At 39.8% G+C, this 26,802-nt stretch overlaps 1 protein-coding gene across 14 annotated transcripts in view; it reads left to right on the top strand.

Annotated features, from left to right (window-relative positions):
• Positions 1-26,802, top strand: part of ANKS1B (ankyrin repeat and sterile alpha motif domain containing 1B) — a 414,109-nt gene that overhangs the window by 163,765 nt on the left and 223,542 nt on the right. For 13 of the 14 annotated variants that reach the window (XM_054167872.1, XM_054167864.1, XM_054167871.1 and 10 more), the window contains 2 exons: positions 23,074-23,657; positions 25,640-25,712. The exons of the other annotated variant lie outside the window; for it this stretch is intronic. In XM_054167872.1, the coding sequence (XP_054023847.1) occupies positions 23,074-23,657; positions 25,640-25,712 (657 nt within the window). The remainder of the gene's footprint in view (positions 1-23,073; positions 23,658-25,639; positions 25,713-26,802) is intronic. 14 annotated transcript variants of the gene reach the window in all.

Below are 26,802 nucleotides of genomic sequence, written 5' to 3'. Positions count from 1 at the left end.
GGGCCTCAAGCACTTTCCTGGGCAATTTGTTCCAGAATTTCACCACTCTCCTTATAAAGAACTTCCTCCTGATGTCCAACCTAAATCTACCCTGATCCAGTTTCAAATCATTGCCCCTCATCCTTTCACTACAGCCCTTCTAAACAGTCCTTCCCCAGCCTTCCTGTAGGTTCCCTTCAAATATTCAGCACACTAATTCCAGGAATTAGCTGGAATATAGTTGATTCCTTGCCTTAGCTTTTGGGGTTGAAATAACCACAGATTTTTCTGTTGATTTCCCCTCCCCCCCCCCCCCTTTAGGTTATAATTAGACATTAGGAAAACAGAACTTTTTCTTATGAGAGCTTTATTTCTTTGTATGGGAACTATATGCACTCTTCTGAGGACTTAGAAACCAAGGTTGGTTGCTGAATAGTCACTTTCCTTCTGCTCTGCTTCTTTAAGTCACAATCAATAAGACCACTCATACTGCTAAATATCATATTTGTGTCCTGATACCAAGCTACAATAATTTCAAGCAAAGAAAAACCCACCCATCTGTCTATGTATAATTAAGTTCTGCCTCAACACCACAGACAACAGATCTTATACAGTTATCATCCTATCTGCAAGCAAATTAAGCTTACAGAATTGATTACTAAATACTTTCATTACAGTAATATTAGGGGGGGGAAATGCCCCAAATAGCAAAAGGGCATTAACTATATTTCACAGCTATTAGTCATTTTAGTCCTAAACCTGATAACCCAAGGATTACAACACTAATGATACAGAAGCAAGCAATATTTCTGAGCAAATATTTTTTATATCTGCTAAAAATATTTCTTAGCATTCATTATAACCACTCAGTTATTCCCTGGAGACCTGAGAGCTAAGCTTGAAACAAACGAAAGATATGGCAGTACGTCCACTGGGTCTCTTAATTAGATGTCTGTGATGTGATTGTACCAAATTTGAAGAGATATTTAGAAGTGTTTGGTATTCTGATTTAGGAATACTGTCACCTGTCAAAACTGTGTGGGAAAGAGAACAAGAAAAAAGAGAGAGGTCAAAAACAGGAGACAGAAGAGCAAGAGAAAGAAAATTGTCAACAGCTTGGTGCTTAGGATATTTATCTATGCTTTAAAATCCTTCTTTCAAGTACCTGGCCTGAGCAGGGGTTTAAGGTGAATACCTCAAATTCCAGGTATTGCAGGCTTGTGTGCTTCTCTAGTTTCATTCATACATTCTTTTCTGGAGTTGAGAAACCATTTTCCAAGCCTCTAAGCAACCTGATCTAGTGGAGGATGTCCCTGCTGACTGCAGGGGCGTTGGAATAGATGACCTTTGGAGATTCTATGAGATGTAGCTGTTGGTTTCTGTAAAGCTTTCCTGGAATCATAGAATGGTTTGGGTTGGAAGGAACCTTAAACATCACCTAGTTCCAACCCCCCTTCCATGCATAGGGACATCTCCTACTAGCCCAGGTTGCTCATTCAATCCTGCCTCAAGCACCTCCAGGCAGGGGGCATCCACGACCTCCCTTGATAACCTGTTCCAGTGTCTCACCACCCTCACTGTAAAAAATTTCTTCCTAGTGTTCACTCTAAATCTACCCTCCTCAAGATTCAGTCCATTCCTTTTCATTCTATTGCAAGAAGCCCTTGTAAAAAGACCCTCCCCAGCTTTCTTGTAGCCCCGCCTTGGGTACTGGAAGGCTGCTGTAAGGTCTTTACAGAGTCTTCTCTGCCCCGGGCTGAACAGCCCCAACACAGCCTGTCCCCAGAGGCAAGGTGCTCCAGCCTTCTGAGCATCTTAGTGGCCCTCCTCTGGACCTACTTCAGCACTTCAGATCTCATGAACCTTCTGTCAGATACCTTAACCTTTTTCTGCAAAAAGAACAGAAGTCCTAAATTATCCTCTTCTCTCAAATCAAGTAAATGCAAATAGGTAAAACACATTGTAACTGTTTTTTAATGGATAGAGCAGGTAGTCCTACCTGGGACCACTCATTTCTTCATAACCTGAAAGATAAATTAGAGTTTTTCTGAAGGAATTCTAATTGTACTTTGTGGTTCCATAGTCCATATTGTCCTCTGAAGTCAGAGTATAGACCAAAAAGTGCAAGTATGTGTTGCAATGTGAAATACTCAGTAAGATATCTTTGCTTATGACTGTCTTCAGAAGATGTCATAGGCTATTTGATACAGACAGCATATGCAATTCAGTAAGATACAGTGTTTAAAATGCTGATTGCCAGTTAAAATTCTCTAGGGGCCTGAGCTGAAGCTTATTGGTAGTATTGGAAATATTCATACTGAGTTTAGCAGATTTCAGATAGAATCAGGGTCCAACACATTAAAAAATTACTAGTGTGGAAGAGCTTTTTCTTTCTAAAAACACTGGAGGCAAATAGATGAGTTGGAAACCAGTGGGATATCATTCTGAGCTAAATCTATAATTCTAAAGCAGAACATGTGCACGATAGGTCTGAACAGTGATTGAAACCGGATTTGGATTGGACTGGCACACTTAACTGACAAGACTTGGGATTATTCTGTGCCCTAAAAAAGCATTTAAATCTGCATGCTTCCTGTTTTTCTAAGGCTAGAGATCAATTTGAGGCATTTTAGCACAGTACATCATTTATTTCTGTTTCAGATTCTAAAAATTGCTTTGAAGTCTATGCCAGAAGCAAAATTATTTCTGCCCATAGATGAAATAACTCCTTCTCCGTGGCTCCCTCAGATGTGGACTCAATCTCTGCTCAAGAAAAATATCATTTTTAAAAATAGACTAATATGTAACTCCTGATCTTAAGTTTAGCATTTAGCACTCAGAAAATGTTATGAGCTAAGTAGTGGCACGTAGTCACAAGCTCTTCTGATGGAGGTGCCTCAAAGATCAGCTGTCTCAGTTGGGCACAATCTGCTCTGGGAAATAAGAGAAAATGAAGGGTCTGTTGTCCCCCGCTCGTTATGCTGCTGAAGAGGTTTGCTCCACTTGTGGAGGATAGGTAGTTTTTAGAAAAGCATGAGAGTATTAGAAAAATAGGATTTTTTTTTGATCCTTTCTTAAGAGCACGAGTTCATGCAAAATAATTTGAGCCTGCTACCTTCTTTCCTGGTGTTCTCCAATATGTAATGTATAACATGGCACAGGGAAAGAGGATTGGTTTATGTCTTTGTTCCCTAGCAGGGAAAGAGTTCTGGGAGAGTTGCTGTCTGCTGTTCCTGAACAGCTGTCTTGCTAGCTGGTGTAAGCTCTTATGGCAGGCTTTCACACATACACAGAAGATCAAGAGCAATACACAGTCTGGCCCTGGGGAGATTCAGAGCAGTATATAAATAGAAAATGTAGAATTGTGTTGTATTTGCAAGAGGCATCTAGTTCAGGTCATCGCAACTGTAGCCATGCTACTATTGTCTGGTTTTCAGGACGCTTTCTTACCATTTGTCTGCATAACTCTAAATTCTGAAATACTACAAGGTCATTGAAGTGAAGCATTGTTCCATCATCTCTCTTGTTGAAGCATTCAGGGTCAGTTAGAGCTTCCTGTCCCAGTCTGGATTATAAAGAGATTTGCTCTGAAGTGAAGGCAGAGCATGTCATCACCAAGGATAGAGTTTGTGAATCATGCTGGAGACAGCTCTAGTGTTGTCCAGGATACTAAACAGGGTTTCATCAGTGGCTAAAGTGGATTGTTGAAGCTATTCATTCTGCCACCCTTCTCTTCCCACAGCCACCCCAGATTTAGTGCAAATCCCACAATCCCTTCCTGGCTTGAGATTGGGAGGACACATTTTCTTTTGGTGACCCACCATTGGAGGTTTTTCTGCAGAAAACATTTGTGAATTTAGTTGATGATATAAAACAGAAAGTACAGTTGCAAATAACTACATTAAACATGAAATTTAAGCAGGTATCCTTTTCTGAGTGTCAAAATTTCTGGAATGGCTAAACTGGATGTACTGAAAAGTACTTTGCAATACCATGTTTAAGATGTAATGGGCTAGAAGATGCTTAACCAAAATTTGAGAGGTGTTGCCATTGCTCAATGTTACGTACAGCAGTCTGCCCAGGTGGCCAAGAATGCCAATGACATCCTGGCCTGCATCAGGAATAGTGTGGCCAGCAGGAGCAGGGAATTCATTCTGCCCATGTACTCAGCACTGATTAGGCCACACCTTGAGTACTGTGTCCAGTTCTGGGCTCCTGAATTTAAGAAGGACACTTGAATGAGTCCAGAGAAGGGCAACAAGGCTGGGAGAGGTCTGGAGCACAAGCCCTATGAGGAGAGGCTGAGGGAGCTGGGGTTGTTTAGCCTGGAGAAGAGGAGGCTCAGGGGAGACCTTGTTTCTGTCTACAACTACCTGAACAGAGGTTGTAGCCAGGTGGGAGTTGGTCTCTTCTCCTAGGTAACCTGTGACAGAACAAGAGGACACAGTCTCAAGGTGCTCCAGGGGAATTTTAAGCTCAAGGTAAGAAGAAAGTTCTTTCCAGAAAGAGTAATTGGCTATTGGAATGTGCTGCCCAGGGAGGTGGTGGAGTCACCATCCCTGGAGGTGTTCAAAAAAGGACTGGACATGGCACTTGAAGCTTTGATTTAGTTGTCATGAGGTGTTAGCTATTAGGCTATAGGTTGGACTTAATGATCTCTGAGGACCTTTCGAGCCTGGTTGATTCTATGATTCTCTGAATGTGTGGGAAATTAAAGCATACAGAATATTCCCCTGGGGAATTATCTTTTGGCAACTTTGAATGTCTGGTTGGACCCAGAAATGCAGAGTAAATGTGAAAGCTCATTTGAAAAGTGTGGTTAACCATAGAAATGTACCTTTCCAAAGAGGTATTTACTAAAGGTGTTTGAAGCTCAAAGCCTGAATAAGCAAAACAGACGCAAAAGTTGTCCCAGTTCTGGTTCCAGTGTGATTCTGCATATTTCTATTATAATTAGTTAGCATATTGGAATTATAGAATTGTACTAAAGAAAGATTTGGTGAAAACTCTGCTGCCCTGATATTTTGCAAAGAGTTACTGAAAATAAGTTAAGTGTGAAGCATTTCCCAGATGGCAAAAAATTCGCTCCAAGGAATTTAAATTGATACTCAAAAATGTTGCTGCGTTCATGAAGCTCCTTCTGCATCCTCAACAAGAAAATTGTGATGCGCTCTAATCACTGCCAATTGTGTTGCAATTCATTATGGGGAAGACTAAATGAACACCAAAATTGCAGGTGGAAATTTGATCTCTCCCCGCATTAAAAGCTTGCAGTCTAATGTCCTCATCTTTCAAGCTTTGACCTATTTTTGTTGCATTAGCATGAAACCGAGCTTTCTTCAGGGAAATATCAGTAAAACAGCGTGCCCTTATGAAACAACTGTCAGTGTTAATTTAGTTACAGAGACATTTCCTTCGGTGTAAGCAAGATTTCTTCTAATCTCTTGACGTAAGTTTTAGCTTAAAAAAAAATAAAATAATCAAAGTATTCATTGCTGTGCTTGAAATGTGTCACAGAATCACAGAATTGGCAGGGTTGGAAGGGACCTCAAGGATCATCTAGTTCCCACCCCCCTGCCATGCTCAGGGACACCTCGCACTGAATCCAGTTGCCCAGAGCCACATCCGGCCTTGCCTTAACCTCCAGGGATGAGGCTTCTACCACCTCCCTGGGCAACCTGTGCCAGTGTCTCACCACCCTCATGGTGAAAAACTTCTTCCTAACATCCAGTCTGAATCTACCCACTTCTAGTTTGACTCCATTCCCATTGGTTCTATCACTACCCAACATCCTAAGTCCCTCACCAGCCTTCTTGTAGCCCCCTTCAGATACTGGAAGGCCACAACAAGGTCTCCCCAGAGCCTCCTCTTTTCCAGACTGAACAGCCCCAACTCCCTCAGTCTGTCTCCATGGGAGAGGTGTTCCTGCCCTTTGCTCATCCTTGTGGCCCTTCTCTGGACATGTTCCAGCATGTCCATATCTTTCCTGTAATAGGGGCTCTGAGAGTCAGTTTGGGATAACAGGCTTCAAATTCCTAAACATTTCAGTAGTCTGGCTGGTTTAAATTGTTTTGCTGTCTGAAGTCCTGCACTACTTTTTTTTCCTTCTTCCCAAATGCTGTATATCATCTGGTTATCTAACGTTTGATGTGTGCTTTATGCGAGCTGAGCTAATGCAAACAGGGCTTACTTGATTAAAAAGCCAGAAGCATATAGATTTAATAGGGCATTAGCAGCATAATAGACACAACTAATTCTTATAATAAATGGTGTGTTCTTTGTTAAATGTGACTTACATTGAAAAAAAACCCCCACAAATTAAGTGCCTCCATAATTAATCTGTAAACTAAATGCAGAGAAAGTTTCTTCTAAATGAAGCAAGTACCTGTACATGCTCTTGCATAGAAATGCTTTCCCAGGATTTCCAACACAGAACTTCCACATTATATTGAAAACCAAGCAAAAGCAAAAGGGTTTCAGCTGTGACTGATCCTAATTCTCTCCTTGCCCTTGCATCCTTCATAAGCTAATAGCAGTTTCACCCAGAGAGGTCACAGTATGTTTCCTATCAAACTGCTAAGCAAGGGAAGTGTATAGTTTAATTTCTAGAGGGAAGTATGTTGTTTAATTTACAGAATAGGAAAATATTTGCTGCTGTTCATAATTCTTCTGAATAGTTTCCACTGTATTTATTCAGAAGTGGTAGTTAAAATGTGTTTGATGAGATTTGGATCAAAGCAGCTGTATGAATGACAGTACTTCTAGGTATTAATTTGTTTGTTTGCATTTTGCAAGGAGTTGCATTGCAGACATTTCTGTGTACAGGTAGCACAGCATTATGAAAGCAAGCAATGTAAACCATCCAGTCTGTGCTACTGAGAAATGAAGGAGCTGTTTAAAGAAGAAGAATGTTCTGGGTTTGTTTGGTTGTTGTTTTTTTAAGCTGACAGTAGAATACTAGAAGAAAATCTGAAAAATGGAGACACTAAAGCAATTCATTTTGTACAACAGCCAGAGATGAGGTCCTCACGGCAACCACACTTTAAAAAATTGATAATACAGAAGTATTAATTTTCATTTCTCTTGGAAGCTGAAATATGTATCCAGACTTCTTGAGCATTTATATCAAATAAAGAGAGCAAGACAGGTATACATCCAACAATAAAGAAATAGGTCTGGCTGCAAGCTACCCTGTCACACACCAGTAGAATAGAATAAACCAGGTTGGAAGAGACCTTTGAGATCATCGTGTCCAACCCATCATCCAACACCATCTAATCAATTAAACTACAGCACCAAGCACCCCATCAAGGCTCCTCCTAAACACCTCCAGTGATAATGACTCCAGCACCTCCCCAGGCAGCACATTCCAATGGCCAGTCTCTCTTTCTGTGAAGAACTTCTTCCTAACATCCAGCCTAAACCTCCCCTGGTGCAGCTTGAGACTGTGTCCTCTTGTTCTGGTGCTGGTTGCCTGGGAGAAGAGACCAACCCCCACCTGGCTCCAACCTCCCTTCAGGTAGTTGTAGACAGCAATAATGTCTGCCCTGAGCCTCCTCTTCTCCAGGCTAAGCAACCCCAGCTCCCCTCAGTCTCTCCTCACAGGGCTTGTGCTCCAAACCCCTCACCACTGTTAACCACTGTTTCCCTAACATCTTTATTACTGATTAGCTGGTCTTTAGATGAGGTCTCTCTAAGGCACAAGAAATGACCAATAATCTGATAGTTTTCTAATTCAATTGCATATGCTAAATACTGAGCTCCTGGCTGCAAACCTGTGTTGTCTCTTCAATTACTTGCATAATCCTTTTTAGCTTAATATACCTGGAATATTTCCTTCTTTGTTAAATGGCATTCATTTGTTTCAATGAAATTCCGAGTATCTAGGAAGGCTACACTCTTTAATATACAGCTATAGAATGATTGCTAAAATTAGAGCTAGCTTTATTGAAAATACTACTTTAATATACTGTGGGGGAAGTCATATTAACACTACAGCTTGCATTTTTTATTCCATAACTAACGTATACCTAAACAGTGCAACTATAGACTACTAGACTTTTTTTTGGTGGGATTGTTTTTGGTAAGACATCACCAGAACTATATAAAAAATGAAAGGTGCTGCCAGGACTGTGCTGTGACTACCTTGATTCAGTCAAATAGTACTAGTGCTTAGATTGCAGTGGTTTTATAAAGGCTATGCTATGCTGTTCAGGGCATTGGCTGTGTTCAATACTCCTCTGCTACAAGAACCGTGTAGAAAAGCAATTTATTCAAGAGGGGATTTGATTTGGTACTTGATGCCATGGTTTAGTAGTCATGAGGTCTTGGGTGACAGGTTGGACTTGATGATCTTTGAGGTCTTTTCCAACCTTATGCATTCTATGATTATTTTAAACCAGCCCTTTTGCTAAAGCCCCTGATGATTTTGCTTTTTGCTTGCATAACCTGTCACTCCTTTGTGGGGTGCAGGTGGGAGTGGTGTGTCTTCTAAAGCCTTTAAAGCTGAATGAAGATCCTGGCCTGTGGATTTTAATATTTTAATATTAAAACATGAATATGTTATTATTTTAATATCAGGAGAAGACAGTCTTTACAGCAAAACACCAATCTGTGTAACAGTTCCATATATATGTGTGGCTTGGCTCACACACAACTCAGTTGAGGTTAACTGGGCAGCTCAAATGAATGAAGTTACCCATAATTGGGCATAAATCTGGTCTTTGTGTAGAAAATACATTGCTTTTTCATGGGGGGGGGAGGGGGGAGGAATAAAGTTTTTCCACAGTTTAGGTTCTTTAAAACACCACTAATTAAGATAAGACAAGTCCAGCCTATTTAAGAGGTAATTGCCAGGATATGGAATTGACATCAAAATTAGTACTCTTTGTTTTTTATCATATTAATAACCCCTTCTACATACAGAGTGAACAAATCTGGTTTATGCTCAGATTGCTAATGAGAAATATGAATACACTTACTGCAGGGAAAAACACTGACTAATCACTTGAAGACCACAGAGGAAAAAAAGATCTATACTGAAAGATAAATACCAAACTCAATTGAGTCGATGCCTTTATTTAGTTTTCAATATTTGGAAGCTTAACAAACTGCATTTAAGCTATGAACAGGTACATATTCTCTTTCTGAGCAGTTTCTTTAGGTGGTTGGGTTTTTTAAAGACTTGTGTCTTCATAGTGTGACATAAGTAAATGCAACAAATTAACAGAAGGCTTTACATCCTGTTAAAACTCTACACATCAGTAGCATGAAGAGAATAGGAAAATGTAGCTTAATATAATACTTGGCTTCCAAACTTAAGAGTTAAATTGCTATATAACCATTGCTGGAAAATGCCAGAGAATTCTGGCAGTCATAATTGTGTATTGCTAGGATAAAATGAGTTGCTTCTAAAAATACTTTGAGAATCTTTTTTATTTACTAGCTATTCATTAAAGCCACAAATTTTCATTGTAATAAAAAGTATTAGCACTAAAGCATTACAAAAAATAAAACCAAGGTTCTTGTTAAGAAATTATAGAATCATAAAATCAGAAAAGGGGGGGTGGGGGGGGAACTCTACGATCATCCACCCAACATTACCATGACCACTAAACCATGTCCTGAAGATTCATATCTATGTGTTTCTTGAACCCCTCCAGGGATGATGATTCTGCCACCTCCCTGGACAGCTTTTCCTATTGCCTGATTGCTCTTTCAGTAATAATTTTTTTCCTAATATGCAATTTAAGCCTCTCCTGGCACAACTTGAGGCCATATCCTCTTGTTCCATCACTAGTTACTTGAGAGAAGAGACCAATACCCACCTCACTCCAGCCTCCTTTCAGAGAGTTGTAGAGTGTGCTAATATCTTCTCTCAGCCTTCCCTTCTCCAGACTAAACAGTCCTAGCTCCCTCAGCCACTTCTCATAAGACTTGTTCTCCATATCCCTCTCCATGTTCAATGACCTTCTCTGGACATGCTTCGGCACCTCAATGTCTTATACTGCATGTCCCAAAACTGAACACAATGCTCAATCCATGGCTTCACCAGTGCTGAGTACAGGGACACAGTCACTTCATTGCTGGACACAGTATTTTTGATTCAGGTCAGGATGATACTGGACTTCTTGGGCCCCTGGGCACATTACTGGGTCATGTTCAGCCATCTGTCCACTAGCACCCCCAGGTCCTTCTCTGCTGGGCATTTTAATACACTCAAATTTGGTCTGAGGCAGTATCATGTATTTACTGACTTCAGCATGCTTTACACATGGCTTCACATGCCAAAGTTAATGGCAGTTGTCACCATTTGTGTTTTCTCTGTAACAGAATTATTCCAAAATCATTATTTTGCAGTCATTCTTGCTGTCTTTGAGAAATGTGCCACTCTGGAAATGGATTTTATATTGAAAAGTGGCAGATGTTAACACCATATGGATTAGTCAGGAACTATTGTAGCAGCTTCATGAGTGTTAGGTATATCAGAAGATCCTCTGAGGCTTTTTACCCAAAGAGTTCTGTGGGAATGAATGAGCCAAGGACATCTGAAGTATTCTTGGTCTCTCCTGCCAATTTACTGCAGCATAGGCTTTGGTTGTTGTACTGTGTGTCTTAAGTTATTTTGAAGAGCTGGTCTGGGACAAACAGATGGTGCTCTCTAAGGAAAGGGCCTATAAGATAGTTTGATAGTCTTTAATATTAATGGTAGTATAACAATAGCTACTTCTTAAAATGCATTTGTGTTAATGATTTCTTCTACCACCTCACAAAGGTCAGTATTGTCCACAGTTTACAGTGTTTCCATATTGTACAGTGAACATGTGAAGATAAAACAATTCAGGAAATAGACACAATCAGTGTTGTGCACACAATGCCCTTTGTGAGGACCAGCTAGTCCTGAGGGAAAGCACCGAATAGACAAAATGCACTAGAGACAAAAGTTACATTGACAAACAAGATCTCAGGCCTGAAGTTTTGTTTCTGCATGGCATTGCACTGTGATATTAGACTCCCAACTGCAATCAGTTAGATGAAGCACATTACACAGCTGTGTAACACTGGTACCTGGTGTGCTTGATAAAACCTCTAAGATCAAGTCCAACTGTCAACCCAAATCTGCCATTACCACTGAACCATGTCCTGAAATGCCATTTCTATGTGTTTTTTGAACACCTCCATGGATGGTGACTCCTCCACCTCCCTGGGCAGCTTGTGCAATGCCTGACCACTTTTTCAGTAAAGAATATTTTTCCTAATATCCCTTTTAAACCTCTCCTGACACAACTTGATGCCATTTCCTCTTGTCCTATCACTAGTTACTTCAGAGAAGAGAACGACCCCCACCTGACTACAGCCTCTACAGCTTGGTAGATGTGTCAGATAAGAAATGCTAGAGAGCCTAGAAATTGAGTCATTTTCTGGGAATATGAATTGTGTAGGAGCGAGGAAGAGGCAGATGGTATGAATTGAGGTCGTAATTTGGAGCAATGAGAGAAGATTGCATGGCACAGGGTTAATACCTTGTTTGGGAATCTGGAACTGTGCAGTGGGAAGATTAAGAAGGGTGTTATAGATGGAAGCTTCACAAATGCCTTGGTAGTGTCTAGACTCTCATAACGGAGGTGGGTGTAAAATCTCTAGTGATAGGGTTTTTCATGTGGAATGAAATTCTTTAGGTCACTCAGGTGACCTTTAATCATATCAGGCTCTAGGCGATGAGCTCAATGGTTGCCTAGATATCTAGACATGGATATAAGGGATTTATAATGTTATGAGAGAGTTTCTTCAAAATGCCTCCTGAAGAAATATTGCTTTGTTATTTTAAGAGAGCTGCCTTGGCAGTGGTCATCTTTGTTACAGCTCTTCAGCAAGCTACTCTGGCTTCTGAAACAAGGTCCTGTCTGCTGAGATAATGTGGGGGGTTTTGAGGAGGACTTGGTTGTCAGCATTGAAGAAGATGAATACACTTTTTATTACAAAAACTAGATGCTGAATAGAAGTTTAAGAACTAAATTGGTTGCTGTGGGAAAGGTCAGGTATTTAACTGAGCTTGGCAATCATGATAACATTGCAGAGTCCTCATACAAGTTTTCTCTGTGTTTTTGTGTGTGTGGCAGCTGCAAACACAACAAATAAACTTTTAAATGAACAGTGTAGTTTTAGCTCCTCTTCTAGAGAAAAAATGAAAACCCTAGAGAAGAAACCAGTAGATTCTCTGGCATACCAGTCTTCTCAGTTGTAAGAATACTAGGTACCATCCAACTCAAATGAAAATTCATTGTGTCATACTGTGTGAAAATTGGATGGTAGGAAGAAGCTCTTCCCCATGAGGGTGGTGAGACACTGGCACAGGTTGCCCAGGGAGGTGGTGGAAGCCTCATCCCTGGAGGTTTTAAAGCCAGGCTGGATGTGGCTCTGAGCAACCTGCTCTAGTGTGAGGTGTCCCTGCCCATGGTGGGAGGGTTGGAACTAGATGATCCTTGAGGTCCCTTCCCACCCTAATAATGCTATGATTCTATGAAAAGTCACGTCTTGTAAAATAATATTTAATCTTTTAAATCTTTTAAATACATTCCATTAGAGTGAAGCCAGAATCCTGAAACTTCACATTTTCTTTTGAAGTATGTGTGTCTAGAAGCAACACATCACTGTTGTAGCCAAAGGGCTCTGTAAAACATCCTCTAATTTTTCAATTTGCTGTATATATAGTGACACTCTGTATACTCTTCAGCTAATTTTTTTCTCACATATTCAGTTCCTTTCATGTGAAAAAAAAGATTCCTGCAAACATTAGCAAAGAGGTATAAAAGCACAGTATAAACATTTGTAAATGACTTGGAATAATTCAGGATTTATGGTGAAGTCTTCTATGCATTTTAAGAGATGCTGATAACACATAGCTCTCATGTTTTCATTAGCAACTAGTAAAGCCCTTAAGGAAATTCAGGCAAACTAATACTAAACTGATTTTCCAAAGTCACCTGGCAAACTACTGAAGAGGTTGGACCCATAGAACATAGGATGTTGGGCTTGGAAAGGACCTCAAAAGATCATCAAGTCCAATGCCCAGGCAGCATCACCTAGGGCAGACCACTCAGGAATGCATCCAGGTGTGTTTGGAAAGTCTCCAGAGAAGGAGACTCCACAACCTCTCCAGGCTGCCTGTTCCAGGGCTCCATCACTCTCACAGTAAAGAAATTTCTTCTCATATTGAGCTGGAACTTCCTGTTTTCCAGCTTGTAGCCTTTGTTCCTTTTCTTATCACTGGGTACCACTAAAAAGAGCCTGGAACCTTCATCTTGACACCAACCCCTCAGGTATTTCTAGACATGAATAAGATCCCCTCTCTTCTCCAGACTAAACAGCCCCAGGACTCAGTCTCTCTTCATGGGAGAGTTGTTCAAGTAATTCTTCACAATATAGAATTTTTTACTTCAGACTACAGTGGGGGGGGTTCTGCATTCTGGTTTACTTCCACTAAGAGAAATAAATTAATAATTAGGAACATTGGTTTTGTGGATTTTTACATTAAAAATTACAAGGGATAGTATTTTTAAAGGTGTCTGAGCAAGCTAGGCTAATTGAGGCAAAAACTCCCTTAGTCTTTCTTGTCAGCTCCAGTATTTTACTTAAATTGTAGAGAATATTTCTACAAAACTGGCAATTGTGCAGTCTTTAAACAGCCTCTAGCTTGAGAACCAGCACTAAAATAGAGCATAGCAGAGGCTAATTGGCTGGGGAGGGCGGGCTGGAGCAAGTTTCACAGCCTGTTTTATGCACTGCAATGATATTGCAAGATGTCTGTAACTCTGCAGGGTTTTTTTTAGAGCTATCTTGGTCTGTGCAGTGCACTGTAGTAATTATGAATTCAGTGTGGCAACATCTCACAGCCCTTGAAGAGGTTTTGGTTTCGTTCCTTTCTGCTGACCCATTCCTTTTCTGCATTTATTGCAGTTATTCATCTGCAATGTTAAATGCTGATGAGAGAACTCAATGCAAAACAAAAATATTAGTTTTAAGTTACAATGAAGTCATTTTTGTGGATTAGAAGACCTACAAGAAAGCTGGGGAGGAACTTTTTAGGGTGTCAGGGAATGATAGGACTAGGGGGAATGGGGAAAAAAAATAGGAATGGGTAGATTCAGATTGGATGTTAAGAAGAAACTCTTCCCCATGATGGTGTTGAGACACTGGAACAGGCTGCCCAGGGAGGTGGTGGAAGCCTCATCCCTGGAGGTCTTTAAGGCCAGTGAGGATGTGGCTGTGAGCAACCTGATGTAGTCTGAGGTGTCCCTGCCCATGGCAGGGGGGTTGGAACTAGATGATCCTTGAGGTCCCTTCCAACCCTAACAATTCTCTGATTTTCTGTAGGTATGCAGATATGCAGCCATTAAAGAAGACAATGTTGAAGTACTTATGTCTGCAGAGCTTATTTCTAATGTATGCATGTATATGGAGCAGGGAGATATTTTAAAGAAGTTTCAATACATATTTTTATTTTCATCAAATTCTTTTTAATCCCTTAGCATTTCCATCTCCTAGAGAGTCTTTCAGAAGCAAATTTGCTGTTAAGTTAGATAGTGAAAACATTGTGCTTCATAAACAAAGGCTATGTATCTCCTTCTCTTTCTGGGGTTGTGTTAAACCTTTTTTTCCCTTAGTGGAAAGAAAATTGCTACTTCAGGTAGTTCAGATTTTTCATTGGATACCACAATTTATATTTGGAAGGGGCAATTCTCTTTTAGTACTCTCAGTGAACAGCTGGCCTACAGTAACATTTTATATCATTACAGCTGTCTTCAAAGTGATTTTATGACTCAGCCTTAGTGTGATACCAAGACCAGAAGCTTAAGTTACGGTCAATTTTTCTCCCTCCATACTTCAAAAGTATTTTCCACAGATAAAAAAATCATCTGGCTCTTAATTTCTTCATTTCCATAATTTTTGACAGTGTTAAGAACTCTAATAAATAATTGCCTTCTTTCAAGAAAATCGATTCCTCTCCAGTGAGACATGTAAAAATCAAGTTCTTCCTAAACATGTGAAATCTTTATTCAGGTGTTAATTTGCTGGGTTTTGAATGTTTCCCACTGTGGAAAAAATATAAACTGGAGTACATTTTTATTCCAACACAGAATGATTCCATGCTGTTGAATGCAGTTGTATTATTATTATTCTGCTAGTCTGTGCCACATGTGCAAAGATACATTACAGTATCACAGTATCACCAAGGTTGGAAGAGACCTCGAGGATCATCGAGTCCAACCTGTCACCACAGACCTCATGACTAGACCATGGCACCAAGTGCCACATCCAATCCCCTCTTGAACACCTCCAGGGATGGTGACTCCACCACCTCCCTGGGCAGCACATTCCAATGACGAACGACTCGCTCGGTGAAGAACTTTCTCCTCACCTCGAGTCTAAACCTCATCAAGTCCAACCTATTACCTAACACTTCATGACAACTAAACCATGGCTCCAAGTGCCACATCCAATCCTCCAGGGACAGTGACTCCACCGTCTCCCTGGACAGCACATTCCAATGGCCAATCACTCCTTCGGGGAAGAACTCTCTCCTCACCTTGAACATAAACCTCCCCTGGCGCAACTTGAGACTGTGTCCCCTTGTTCTGGTGCTGGTTGCCTGGGAGAAGAGACCAAACCCTTCCTGGCTACAACCTCCTTTCAGGTAGCTGAAGAGGGCAATGAGGTCACCCCTGAGCCTCCTCTTGTCCATAAATAAACTGGAGTACATTTTTATTCCAACACAGAATGATTCCATATTGTTGAATGCAGTTGTATTATTATTATTCAGCTAGTGTGTGCCACATGTGCAAAGATACATTATTATTATTATTTATTATTATTATTCAGCTAGTGTGTGCCACATGTGCAAAGATACCTTCCAAGAACTACTAAAACTGCTGTAATTTTCAAAGTAACCTATTTCAGGAGTGACCATCTTGACTTCTTTTTGACCATGGTAAGGTAAAGACCTTAGCTGCTTACGCAAAACTGGTTTGAAGATGCAAGTAGTGGCTGAGTACTTGGCATTTCATCATTCTATCTTCCTGAGGTTCTTTTAAAACTAAATTAAAAAAATCATAAAAACATTTTAAGCATTAAAAAAAAAATTTCTTGTTAGGACCAAGTTTGAAAATCTCATCAGAAGTTTGTGGCTTTAGAACCTTTGGTTTTCAGGATGATGTCTGTGTTTTCCTCTTGTTCTCTTCTCTCTCTCTTCTTATCCCTGTCATTTTTTCTCTCAAAAGCAGAGCAAGAAGTTGTTTGCCCATTTTTCACTTTTTTCAACAGAGAACATTTTTAAAATTTAAAATAAATAAATAAATGGGGGGGTGGGGGTGGAATTTCACTGTATGGGGTGAAGGAGCACTGGAACAGGCTGCCCAGGGAGTCTCCCTCTCTGGAGATACTCGAAACTCGCCTGGATGCGTTCCTGTGTGATCTGGTGTAGGTGATCCTGCTCTGGCAGGGGGGTTGGACTGGATGATCTCTAGAGGTCCCTTCCACCCCTGAAATTCTGTGATTCTGTGAAATAAATCTGCCAGCTTTTGTTCTGGCTTCTGTTATGGTGCTGCCTGACACGTTGAGCTCCTATTGGTGCTTGTCAGCCTTTTTTAGAGAGAGGAAATAGTGACTTGTGTAAATTTCTCAGAAGACCGTGATCATTTGCTTTCCAGATGAGAAATATGCTAATTAAAACAATTGTGGTATTGTTTCTGCAATTATTTGTTAATTATGATTGACTTCGTGGACTAATTCTTCATCCTGAATTCTCCTGGGTGTGTTTGGTAGGTTAGACAATTTGCTCAAGCAGAACTTCATCAAGGAAAACACTGTAAGAATCAGTGTTATTTTAAAGGAAGTTGATCATGAGCTTCCACTGATGTGTGCAGCAGCAGCAGCGGGCTTGAGGCAATGCAAGGAATTGTGTTTTTCAGCAACATGATGTATAACAATGTTAATTGTTCTACAGCTCTCAGTTTAGTTGAAATCCGCAGTTGTTTTGCAGTCTCTTTGAATCATGAAGTGTTGGAACAATTCATTCTACTAAATGAAACCTCAGCAGAAGTAAAAAATAGCCAAGCAGTACTAAAGGGGCATCCCCAACATCTACAATATGAAGATCAGATCTGGGTCCTTAATTCACAGATAAACATAATTATTGATGCTCATTCAGCAGTATTCCTCATAGTGAACAAAACACAGAGTAAATTAGAGCAGAATGAAGCAACAGTAACATCCTAGGCTTGTCCTGCTTCAGATATTCCTGGTTTAAGGATCTGATGAGCTTGTTATAAACTATAGTGAAGCATTTATTTCCTCTGACACTGTAGATAAGAACTAGTTAGCTCTGAAACTATACTGCTTTCTAAACCCAAAGTATCTAATTACACAATAAGGAAGAGTCAGGTACTTATTAAAGATGTTCCAACAACTGGATGGGGCTTTTTGGTGAGGAAGAGTTTTCTCCAACCTATTATGACTGATACTCTGCTCAGGCTGTTACCTGAGCAGAATCTGGGCTATCAGTTATGGACCTATAATGGGATAAATCTGCCTAGAAAATTAATATTCATCACTAAATTCTTTTGCATGTAATCTTTTTCTTGTTCACTTATATTTTGTAAATACTTGGCAGAAGAATTTATCTGGCTATCCTTCCACATTTGCCACCCCCAAATAAATTAATAGGGGGAAATGGATATAGAGAATCTACTTTTTATTCCTTCATTTTCCTGACTCAGTATTTATTGTTTTATTTTGATTTGGATGTTATGAACAAATTCTTTGGAAGTTAACAACAAATTCTTTTCTGTGAGGGTAGTGGAACACTGGCACAGGTTGCCCAAGGATGTGGTTGAGGTCCCATTCCTGTAGATATTCAAGGGGAGGCTTGATGGGGCTCTGGGCAATGTCGTCTAGTTGAGGGTGCCCCTGCTTGCTACAGAGGGGGTTGGACTAGATGACCTCTGAAGGTCCCTTCCAACCCAGACCATTCTATGATTCTGTAACAAAAAAAGATGCAATGACTTACAAGCTTGCTGAAAGACTGACTTTAAGTGTTAGGTTTCAGAACAGAAATGATAAAAAAAGTTTCACATAAACTGGAAAAACTTTGTAGGTTAGGATGAAATGTTCCTTGACTGCCAGAACTGGACTGTCATTCTACAGCCAGAGTTATTTTCCAGAGATGTTTAATAGTTATATGCTTTCTGTCCTTAGAGCTTTGTTTCTGCTGCCTAACAAGAAATTGTGCAAAGACTACAGGATGCCATTTGGAGTGGGATCTCTTTATTTTACATTATTTCTTATGAAGTGACTGATTCCATTCCTGATGGCTTTGAAACATAATTACAAGCTCATCTATGGTTGTTGCATCTTCTATGTGGAATGCAGACAGGAGAGGCAAACTCCTTTTTATCACATCTTAAGTATCTACAAGTTCACCTAAGCGTGTTTTATCTTATATATGGAATGTGGACAGGAGAGATTAAATACTCCTTTGTATCACATTTTCAGTATCTTAAAACTACTTCTTAAATCAGACATATACTCTTTACCAAGGTTAGGAAAGACAGAAATGGATTATCGGTGCATATGCCAGAACATAAGTTTTGTGTCCTTTTTGGTTTTGTCTCATGCTTGAGAAATGGAATTGCTACTTAGGCCGATTCTTCCTCCTGAATACGAGTGTTGAAACTGTTGAACAACATCCCCTTTTAGAAACAGCATTCTAAAAACCATCCATTCTTTCTCCAGTCTCTTGTGCCTTGACAATTAGTAAGTTTTGTTCTCAGTTTGTGGAGGACTTTGTCAGTCCTTCTTTGCACTTGATGTGTGAAATATCAGGAGTGGAACAATTAACGAGGTTTCATTAGAGTCTTTAACAAAAGGATATGCTTTAAAGAGCTCATCTGTCACTTTCATATTGCTTTGCACTGATTTTGGTTATTAAGTGTCACAAAATCTCCTCTCCTATTACTCTTCACTGCTGTAGCACATTGTGGAATTAGCATGTACTTTCTGAGCACAGCCACAGCCCACTCAAATGCTAGCTTTCCCCTGCAAGATTACCACAGAATTTCTCAATGCAATTATATGTGATCTTCCTGCAAAAAAAAAAATTGCATTTTGCATCAATTTCCATTCATTTCTCAGAATTTCTTATGAAAGCTTGCTTGCGTGTTGGAAAGAATTTCTGGTGTGATTTTTTTTCTTTTTCCTTCCTTTTTGCAGCATAGTAAAGTTGAAATATTCTAATAGAACATGGGTGGTGAGCTAGTCCAGTGTTTCACATGAGGGATGTTGAACATCATTTTATCTGCCTGAAATTTCTAGCCCATAAATATATATATGAACACCTTGGTTTTCTGAAGGATTCTGGTTTTGATGGGCAGGTATAAGGCAGAATCTTGTGCTGTAAAATGTGATGGTTCATGAGAGGCTGTCTGTCATCGAGATGTCTCGGAACTGTGCCTTATATAGTCACACAGAAAGAAATTCTCATGGAAATGGCATTATGGAGGTGGCAGCAGCAGCTCTATATTTTTGTCTAGGTTGAATTTTGCAGTTAAGGCTTAACCCTTTGTGTGATCTATGTAAAAACTGCATTTATATCCCACTCAAACACAGGATATATTTCTGCAAATTTACAGCAGAGTCGATGCATCTCTGTAAGGGTGGAAAATTACCTCTATTTGCACCAGACTACATTGGTCTTGCTGAAATTTGGGGCAAGAACTGTATTTGGGTGTTCTAATGTGGTTAGAATTTTGGAGGAGAGAGAGGGAATTAGCAAATATTATCAACTACCATCCCTCCTTACTGAAAAGTCTTTTCTTCATTAGAAACTGGCAAGCAACATTCAGAAAACTCCTTAAGGAGCTACCTTTCCCCTGACAGCTTTCTCATCTTTTGCAGTTCCTGATATGTTATTGTGAAACAGATGAGTAGAATGTGGACAGTAAAAGTACCGAGAAAAAAGCAAGAGTGAGGCAGTAAAATCCCTCAGCACAATGTCAAGTGCCGACTGCAATGTTAAGGACTTGTATTGGCAGCCAGTAAGAGAAAGCACAAGACCCACAAAGATTTTTACTGTGATTTCTAAAGCACTGTGTGGCTCTGAGAAGCTGGGAATGTTGGAAGCGGGGTGCAAAGCCTGGAGACTGCCAACGCCAGCCTTGCTAACCAACTCCTGGTGGTGTCTTTAGATTTAAGAGGAAGCATAAGGAGAAACAGCAGTCTGGCTGGACACTGTTGCTCCTTTTCTGTGTTGCTGCTGGCGACAGTAGAAGCCCACATTCTTCATTAGTTGTTTAGTCATTGTGGTGTTGTCTCTCCCACACAAGTCCACGGTACCTTGCTATAACATTTGGTAGAGTGAGAAAACATTGCATGACCTCATCCAAGCTATCTGCAGCCAACATACGGCCATCAAGAGCTAGAGCTTGATCAGAGCACTGTGTTGTTTTCTGTGTGAAATAATGCCTTCCTCAACACTGCTACTTCAGCTTCTGAATATGATGAGTTTTCTGTCTTACACCCTTTCTTGCTGATCACCCCATTTTACAATACCACTGTTGACAATACAACCATTGAAGGTATGGTACTGTCTCTAAAGCAAACTTTACCATCCAGATAGATGAGTTCTTTGCTTACCATGCTGTTGTGAAAGGATACTCTCCAAATATTACTCAGCTGTGGCTGTTAGTTTTATCAATCAACAAAGTGTGTAGAAAAGGGAGTTGAGGATACATTTTCGGGCACACGTGCAGAGTGTGCTGCTAAAAACAGGCTCAAACTGGCTCAAATAAAAATAGATCCTGAATAGATTAATAGTGCAGGTGTCACAAAACAGTTGTTACCATAGCTATAGAACACATTTCTTGTGGATTATTATATTACATTAGGAACTCGTGCCATGGCAACAGCAATGCCTGTTAAAGACGTAACTCTGTCATTATAATTTATCTATTACAGCTCTTTTCATTGCTAACAACTGTTATTCTTCTGAATGTACTTTAGTGTTCTACATTAAATCCCTTGAGATCCAAACTGATTTCCAACTGTACATGAATGCAGAATTCATAGTATTTAGCATGCTCCTGATTTTCTTAATGTGCTCTGCAATCTCGGGCTGAAATTCAGAAAATAGTTATGTGAGTTTGATGAAGCATCTGGAAATTATAGCTCTCAAACACTGAAAGTGAGAAATGGTATTCCACAGAGATCTATATGTGTACCACAAGCAACTGTGCTGGGGTGCACCAGGGTGTAAATAAATAGCTGATTGAATTTCAGGCTGCTGCCTAAATGTCTGTTTGATTGTATATAAACTGATGATAATAGCAATATGTATCTGTGGCTTCAAGATTGTGGCAGAACTGAATTTACTTGTAGTTCCAAGTATAAATGTTTTCCATGTAACACAGATATGGCAGTATCACAGTGATTTTCAGAAGTAAATTCACTCAGTTGGTTAAGCTTGTAATGCACTTGTAATAACACTAAAGATCTGTAGAAATGACATCTGGCTATGTTTTGGTATTTAGGATACTATTTACAAGTAAAAAGATAAGGCAGTAAGAAAAGTTGTATCTGGTGAGGAAGTAAGATCTCTTTCTGTTGCAAAAAAAAAGAAAACCAAAATAATTCATCATGGGTAGAAAACTTCTCTCCATTAGGAGCCAATGCAAGAGCTTGAACCTGTACTCCCATGCTCTTTTTTAAAGCCCATTCTTAGGAGATTTTAAAGCCCATGCTAAACAAGCCTGTTACCATTAATTTGCTGTTCACCTTTGCAATCAAATTGCATATCATAGCTTTCCTTAGTGCCAGTTAATTTGGTTGAAACAAATAAAATGTCTAATGAAAAGCTTCAGAAGCATATGATGAAGTTAGGGGATAGAACACAATAGGAACGGAGAGTCTGAATTTCTCAGATACATTAGGAGATTTAAGAGTAATTCTACAGTTAGTCTGTAACGTAGAGTCTGGTAGTGTCTGAACATACAACTTCTGACAATAAAGAGATTAATGAAGTAGTTGTAGTTGATGCCCTTAATGAAGTAGTTGTAGAGATGCAATTGTTAGTCGGGACACAGTTACTCTGAGTAGACACAGTTACTCTGAGTAGAACACTCCAACTGAATGCCATGCAGATAGAGCGATGTTGTCCTCACCAACACTGCAAATGAGAGAGCACAGGTAGAAAAATGTCTCTTTTTCTTCTTTTTTCTTAGTCATTACAGCAAAAAGCATAAAGAGAGCTATAAATTTTTAATAATCCCCTCTGAACTGTGCCAAAAAGTGCATTTTTCCATAGCAGTGGGGCGGGGTTTTTTGCATGTCTGCTAAATTGCATATAAAACTTCTTTCAAAAAGGCTTAATTTCCTATTCTTCCTTTTTTTCAAGTGGTTACTGTTACCCTGAATCTATTCTCAAAAGTTCCCAGAATGACAAACAACACTTAGCTCTATTCTTCAGAGACTGTCAGTAAAAAGATATCATCCTGTAAATTCACTATTATTATAATGACTATAAAAAGAAAAATTGCTAACAATACCCTTGACAATACTTGTTCTTCATGTGTTTTACTACCTACAAACTAACTAGCTAATTCATCATGCTAAACTGTGTAATTTGTACACGTTGGAACTCGATAGCAAATTAAAAGAGACACAATCAAGCTGACAGAGTAGCAGTGACCTATTTTATTAATTCTCTCTTTTTTCCCCCTCCCCCTCCTGCAACTTGTGTAGCACTCAGTGATTTTTGGATGTTTTTTCAAGATAAAATAGCCAAGTTTAAGATGAGATTGGATTTTTAGGACGCTAATCAGTCAACTCGTGGTACAAGTTTCTTGTGTTCCTGTTCCAAGAAACCACCAAGCGTCGTACAAAGTCATTTGCTGGAGGATGTCCCTGCTCACTAGAAGGGGTTTGGACTAGATGACCTTGGAGGTCCCTTCCAACCCAAACCATTCTATGATCTGGTGGGGAGTAAGGGGTTTTCTGCCTGTGGTATTTGATCACTGGTTTTCACAAGGTACTCTCTCTTTTCAGAGCGCCTTTGCCAAGGAGAAACATCCACTGAAAGTGAGCTTCCTAAAGGACACCCTGCTGAACAGTTTGCAGGTTTACTTCATGGATCCTCCCCTGCCTATGACCCGCCTGACAACCCACTCCAGCTGTACAGCAAAGCAAGCCAGTGCAGCGGCCCACTAGAGAAAAGCATTTTGAGCAAGAGCGCAGCGCAGCAGATACAGCTACGGAAAGAAGGCAGCACTGATCCTCCTGTTAAGAAAAAAAAGCCACCAGTTGTAAACAGAACCATATTTCATACTAAAACTAAGCCAGTAGAAAATCATACGTTGGTTGCCCCCTCAGCAAGGCTAAGTGAACAATGGGTCGTCAGCACTGGGGGGTTTGTGGAGCGAGCGTGCACGCTCGGGAGAATCCGATCCTTACCAAAGACTTTGCTGGAAATGCACATGTGCAAAAATGTTTCAAAATCTGATTCTAACCTTATCACCCATCCACCAAATGACAAAAAAGCAAGAAGCAACTGGAGTGAGCCAACACCAAAGCAGCAGTGCTCCAAAGGGAATTCCGAGAGAACACCTTCCTTCACATCAGAATGGGAAGAGGTAAGGTGTCCCCATTTTTAAGTAGAAGCAGCTACATGGTATAGTGAAAATGCTGTATTGTTTTGTTTCAGAGGTGAAAGAAAAAGTGAACCTTCCACACTGCAAATCCTTAGCTAGTGTGTTGTGGTGTGATGCATGGCAGCTTGACAGCTGGCACAAAATGCAATGCATTGTTGTTCAAAACGCTGCACGCTCAATGAAGTTCATTGTTTCCATAGGGGATGAAGTTAACCAAAAGTAATTCTGCAGTTTGTTGTGACATTGAAATGGTTTTCTACCAAAGTGCTTACCAGTAACACTAATAAAATTAGTAAAATTCTTTGTGGCTATGTCCATTGTTTACATATTTGCTAATTATTTCCCACCGTAGTAACACCAGCCAGGAAGAGACAGGAGAAAAGGGCAGGAATGGAAAGTCTAAGATATTTAGGCTGATTTAACAAACTCTCCTTGTATGACTTAATTTCTAACTGGTTTGTAGCCTGTGTGCAGAGTGCTTGACATACACTTGACTCTTGCATGAAGTGGGAATAAATCCACTCATAGAACCATAGATTTGTTTTGTCTGGAAAAGACCTTTAAGTGTTGAGTCCAACCTTCAACCTAACACCACCATGGCCATTAAACCATGTCCCAGAATGCCATGTCCACACATTTCTTGAACACACAATGAATTGAGGACTATTTAAAGATGTGTCCCACTGATTTGGCTCATACAGGAAACTTCAGTTTAAAAACTAGTTTTATAATAATTTTTAGACACCTTTTTTTTTTCCCTCCTGTGCTAAATGAGACAAAATATTCCCTCTTACTGAGGTAAATTAAGAGTGGGAAATAGAATAGAATAGAATCAACCAGGTTGGAAGAGACCTTTGAGATCATAGTGTCCAACTTATCATGTTTAGAACTTCACTGCTGTTACAGAGAAGCAAGCTTTTCTCTTTAGGACAACTGCTGTGGGGAAATGTATTCACCTCCAGAGTGCTATTTGATTTCAGAAGGAACCCAGAGCTTGCTGTGTGATTGGTTTGTTTTCCAGCTCATTTAAATGTCTGCTCTAAGAGGACATCTGAAGGTAGTTTTTGTTGTAAAGAAGATACTTTCTCAGTGGAAAGGTACTTATGATCAAGTTTTGATCTTAACTTGGATGTGTTGCTGTGAAATTCTGATCCAAGTCAGGTCCAAGTTTGCCTTTCTACAGGGACATCAAGATTTGATTGTTCTTAAGAGTAACCAACATGCAGTTTGTATTTAAAAAAAATAATAATTCATTTGAAATCTTTAGATTCTGACATAATTTCCACACTTTCTTCAGTCACTTATACACAGTTTTAAAATAGGAGTCAGTGTTCTTAACAGGTCTAACATTCAGCTCAGTAAAACACGGTTCTCTGTGTCTGCCTTCAAGACAACACCTGCCCTTTGATGCAGTTTTCATCCTGTCCTGTTCTTACAGAAAATAAAACAGGTAACATAATCTTGGCATCACATTGGACAGTTCAGGGTGGTTTAGAAATGTGCAAATGAGTTTGGGATCTGTTTCACAAACAATATCATCCTGTGGTATGTGGGGACACTGACAGGTTTCACACCTTTTCAGTAGCTTCGGGGAGGATGGGATAAAAAAAAAAAAGGAAGCTTGGAAATTCTCTGCAAATCTTTGTTGAACAATTGCTTTAGTGCCTTATTACACACAACAATATTCTTATGCATTAATATTACTCCTTAAATAGACCACTAGTGGTGATACCTAGGCCAGAGTCATGACCAGAGCCATCAGTACTATAGAAAATAAATACTAGTTTCAAGCTTTAGCCTTTGAGTGGAGAAGTGAATTGCCTACCTTTTGCTTTTGCATTTTACCATCTTGATTGTTGTTGTCCTAATGAGACTAATAGAGCCTTAATCTTATACAGGAAAAAGTAAAATAAAATAACAAAGATGGGGCCCATCAATTGTTTTCATTGTTCTCTCTTTTGTAGATTGATAAAATCATGAGCTCAATAGATGCTGGAATTAATACTGGACTGGGGGAGATGAACGATCCCACTACAAGTAAGGAAAAACAACTCCTTTAATTTTTTACTTGTCTATAGGGAAGCTATGGATAAGATATGGCTAAGTAACTCACTGTGTTGAAATCTTTTGTAGGTGGTTGAATAACCATGAACAGAATCAAGGTTATTTTACAGTTAGAGATGCTTTAGGCCCAGTGTCCTGGAACTGTTACTTTAAATAGCAGGTTGGAATCATGAATGTTGTTCTGAAGTCTTTGAACAGAGCCCTTTCTACTAGAAGGATGTTTTCCATCATTTCCAGATGAGTTTTTGCTTGGAATGATGGAATCCTGGATATATCTAATAGCTGCTGACACTTTTTAAAGCATTATATTGTCTAATGCTGCTCCAAGCAAATATTTGGAACAGGGCTGAAAATGTCGCTGACAGCCAGTGGCTGGATTTAGCAATGATGGGAACGTTTGCAAACCTGCCCTACCATGGTGAATTCTGAGAACTCAATCTCATGATTAGCCTGTTGGTGTGTCAGCATAAACCTCTGCAACTGTCCTGATAGCAGTTTTGAAAGCATTTTATTATGTCTTCTTCCTAATGTAGGGAAGGAAAACTGAGTTGTATGTCTGAATAATTTGGTCTTGAGGCAAAGTACTCACCTTTGCTAGTACATCCCTGCTAGCAATGGCAAGCAATTACTTGGGTTTATGTATTGGGCAGGAGACTATGTACCTTATTAAAATTTTAAAAAGGAAGTATTTTAACAAGCATCCATTTCATGCAGAGTTACAACTGCTCAGGACAAAACTCTCAGTCATTGGTTTAATAGAGTTGGCACAGCTGGGCAGTGAGAAGGGAATCTATGTTGTACACTGATCATTCCATAACTATATCTAACATTGGAAAATTCTGACATCTTGTGATGCAATCCTTGAGGGATTGTACAGGAACTTTGGCCTGTGTTTTCCTATTTGTGAAATCTGGGAGGATTTCTTTTAGATCTCCAGGGGAATCTCTTAAGGAGCGATTTGAGGAGCAGTGAAAGGAGAGAATCAAAGCTGCATGAGTATAGTTGTGAAGACCTCATCCACAGCATGTTTTTGAAAACAAAAAAACCCTGAGTTTTCAGTTTG

The sequence above is a fragment of the Dryobates pubescens genome, chromosome 15 (genome assembly GCF_014839835.1).
Source record: "Dryobates pubescens isolate bDryPub1 chromosome 15, bDryPub1.pri, whole genome shotgun sequence".
NCBI classification, from domain to species: domain Eukaryota; kingdom Metazoa; phylum Chordata; class Aves; order Piciformes; family Picidae; genus Dryobates; species Dryobates pubescens.
This window is presented reverse-complemented; position numbering and strand designations above follow the sequence as displayed.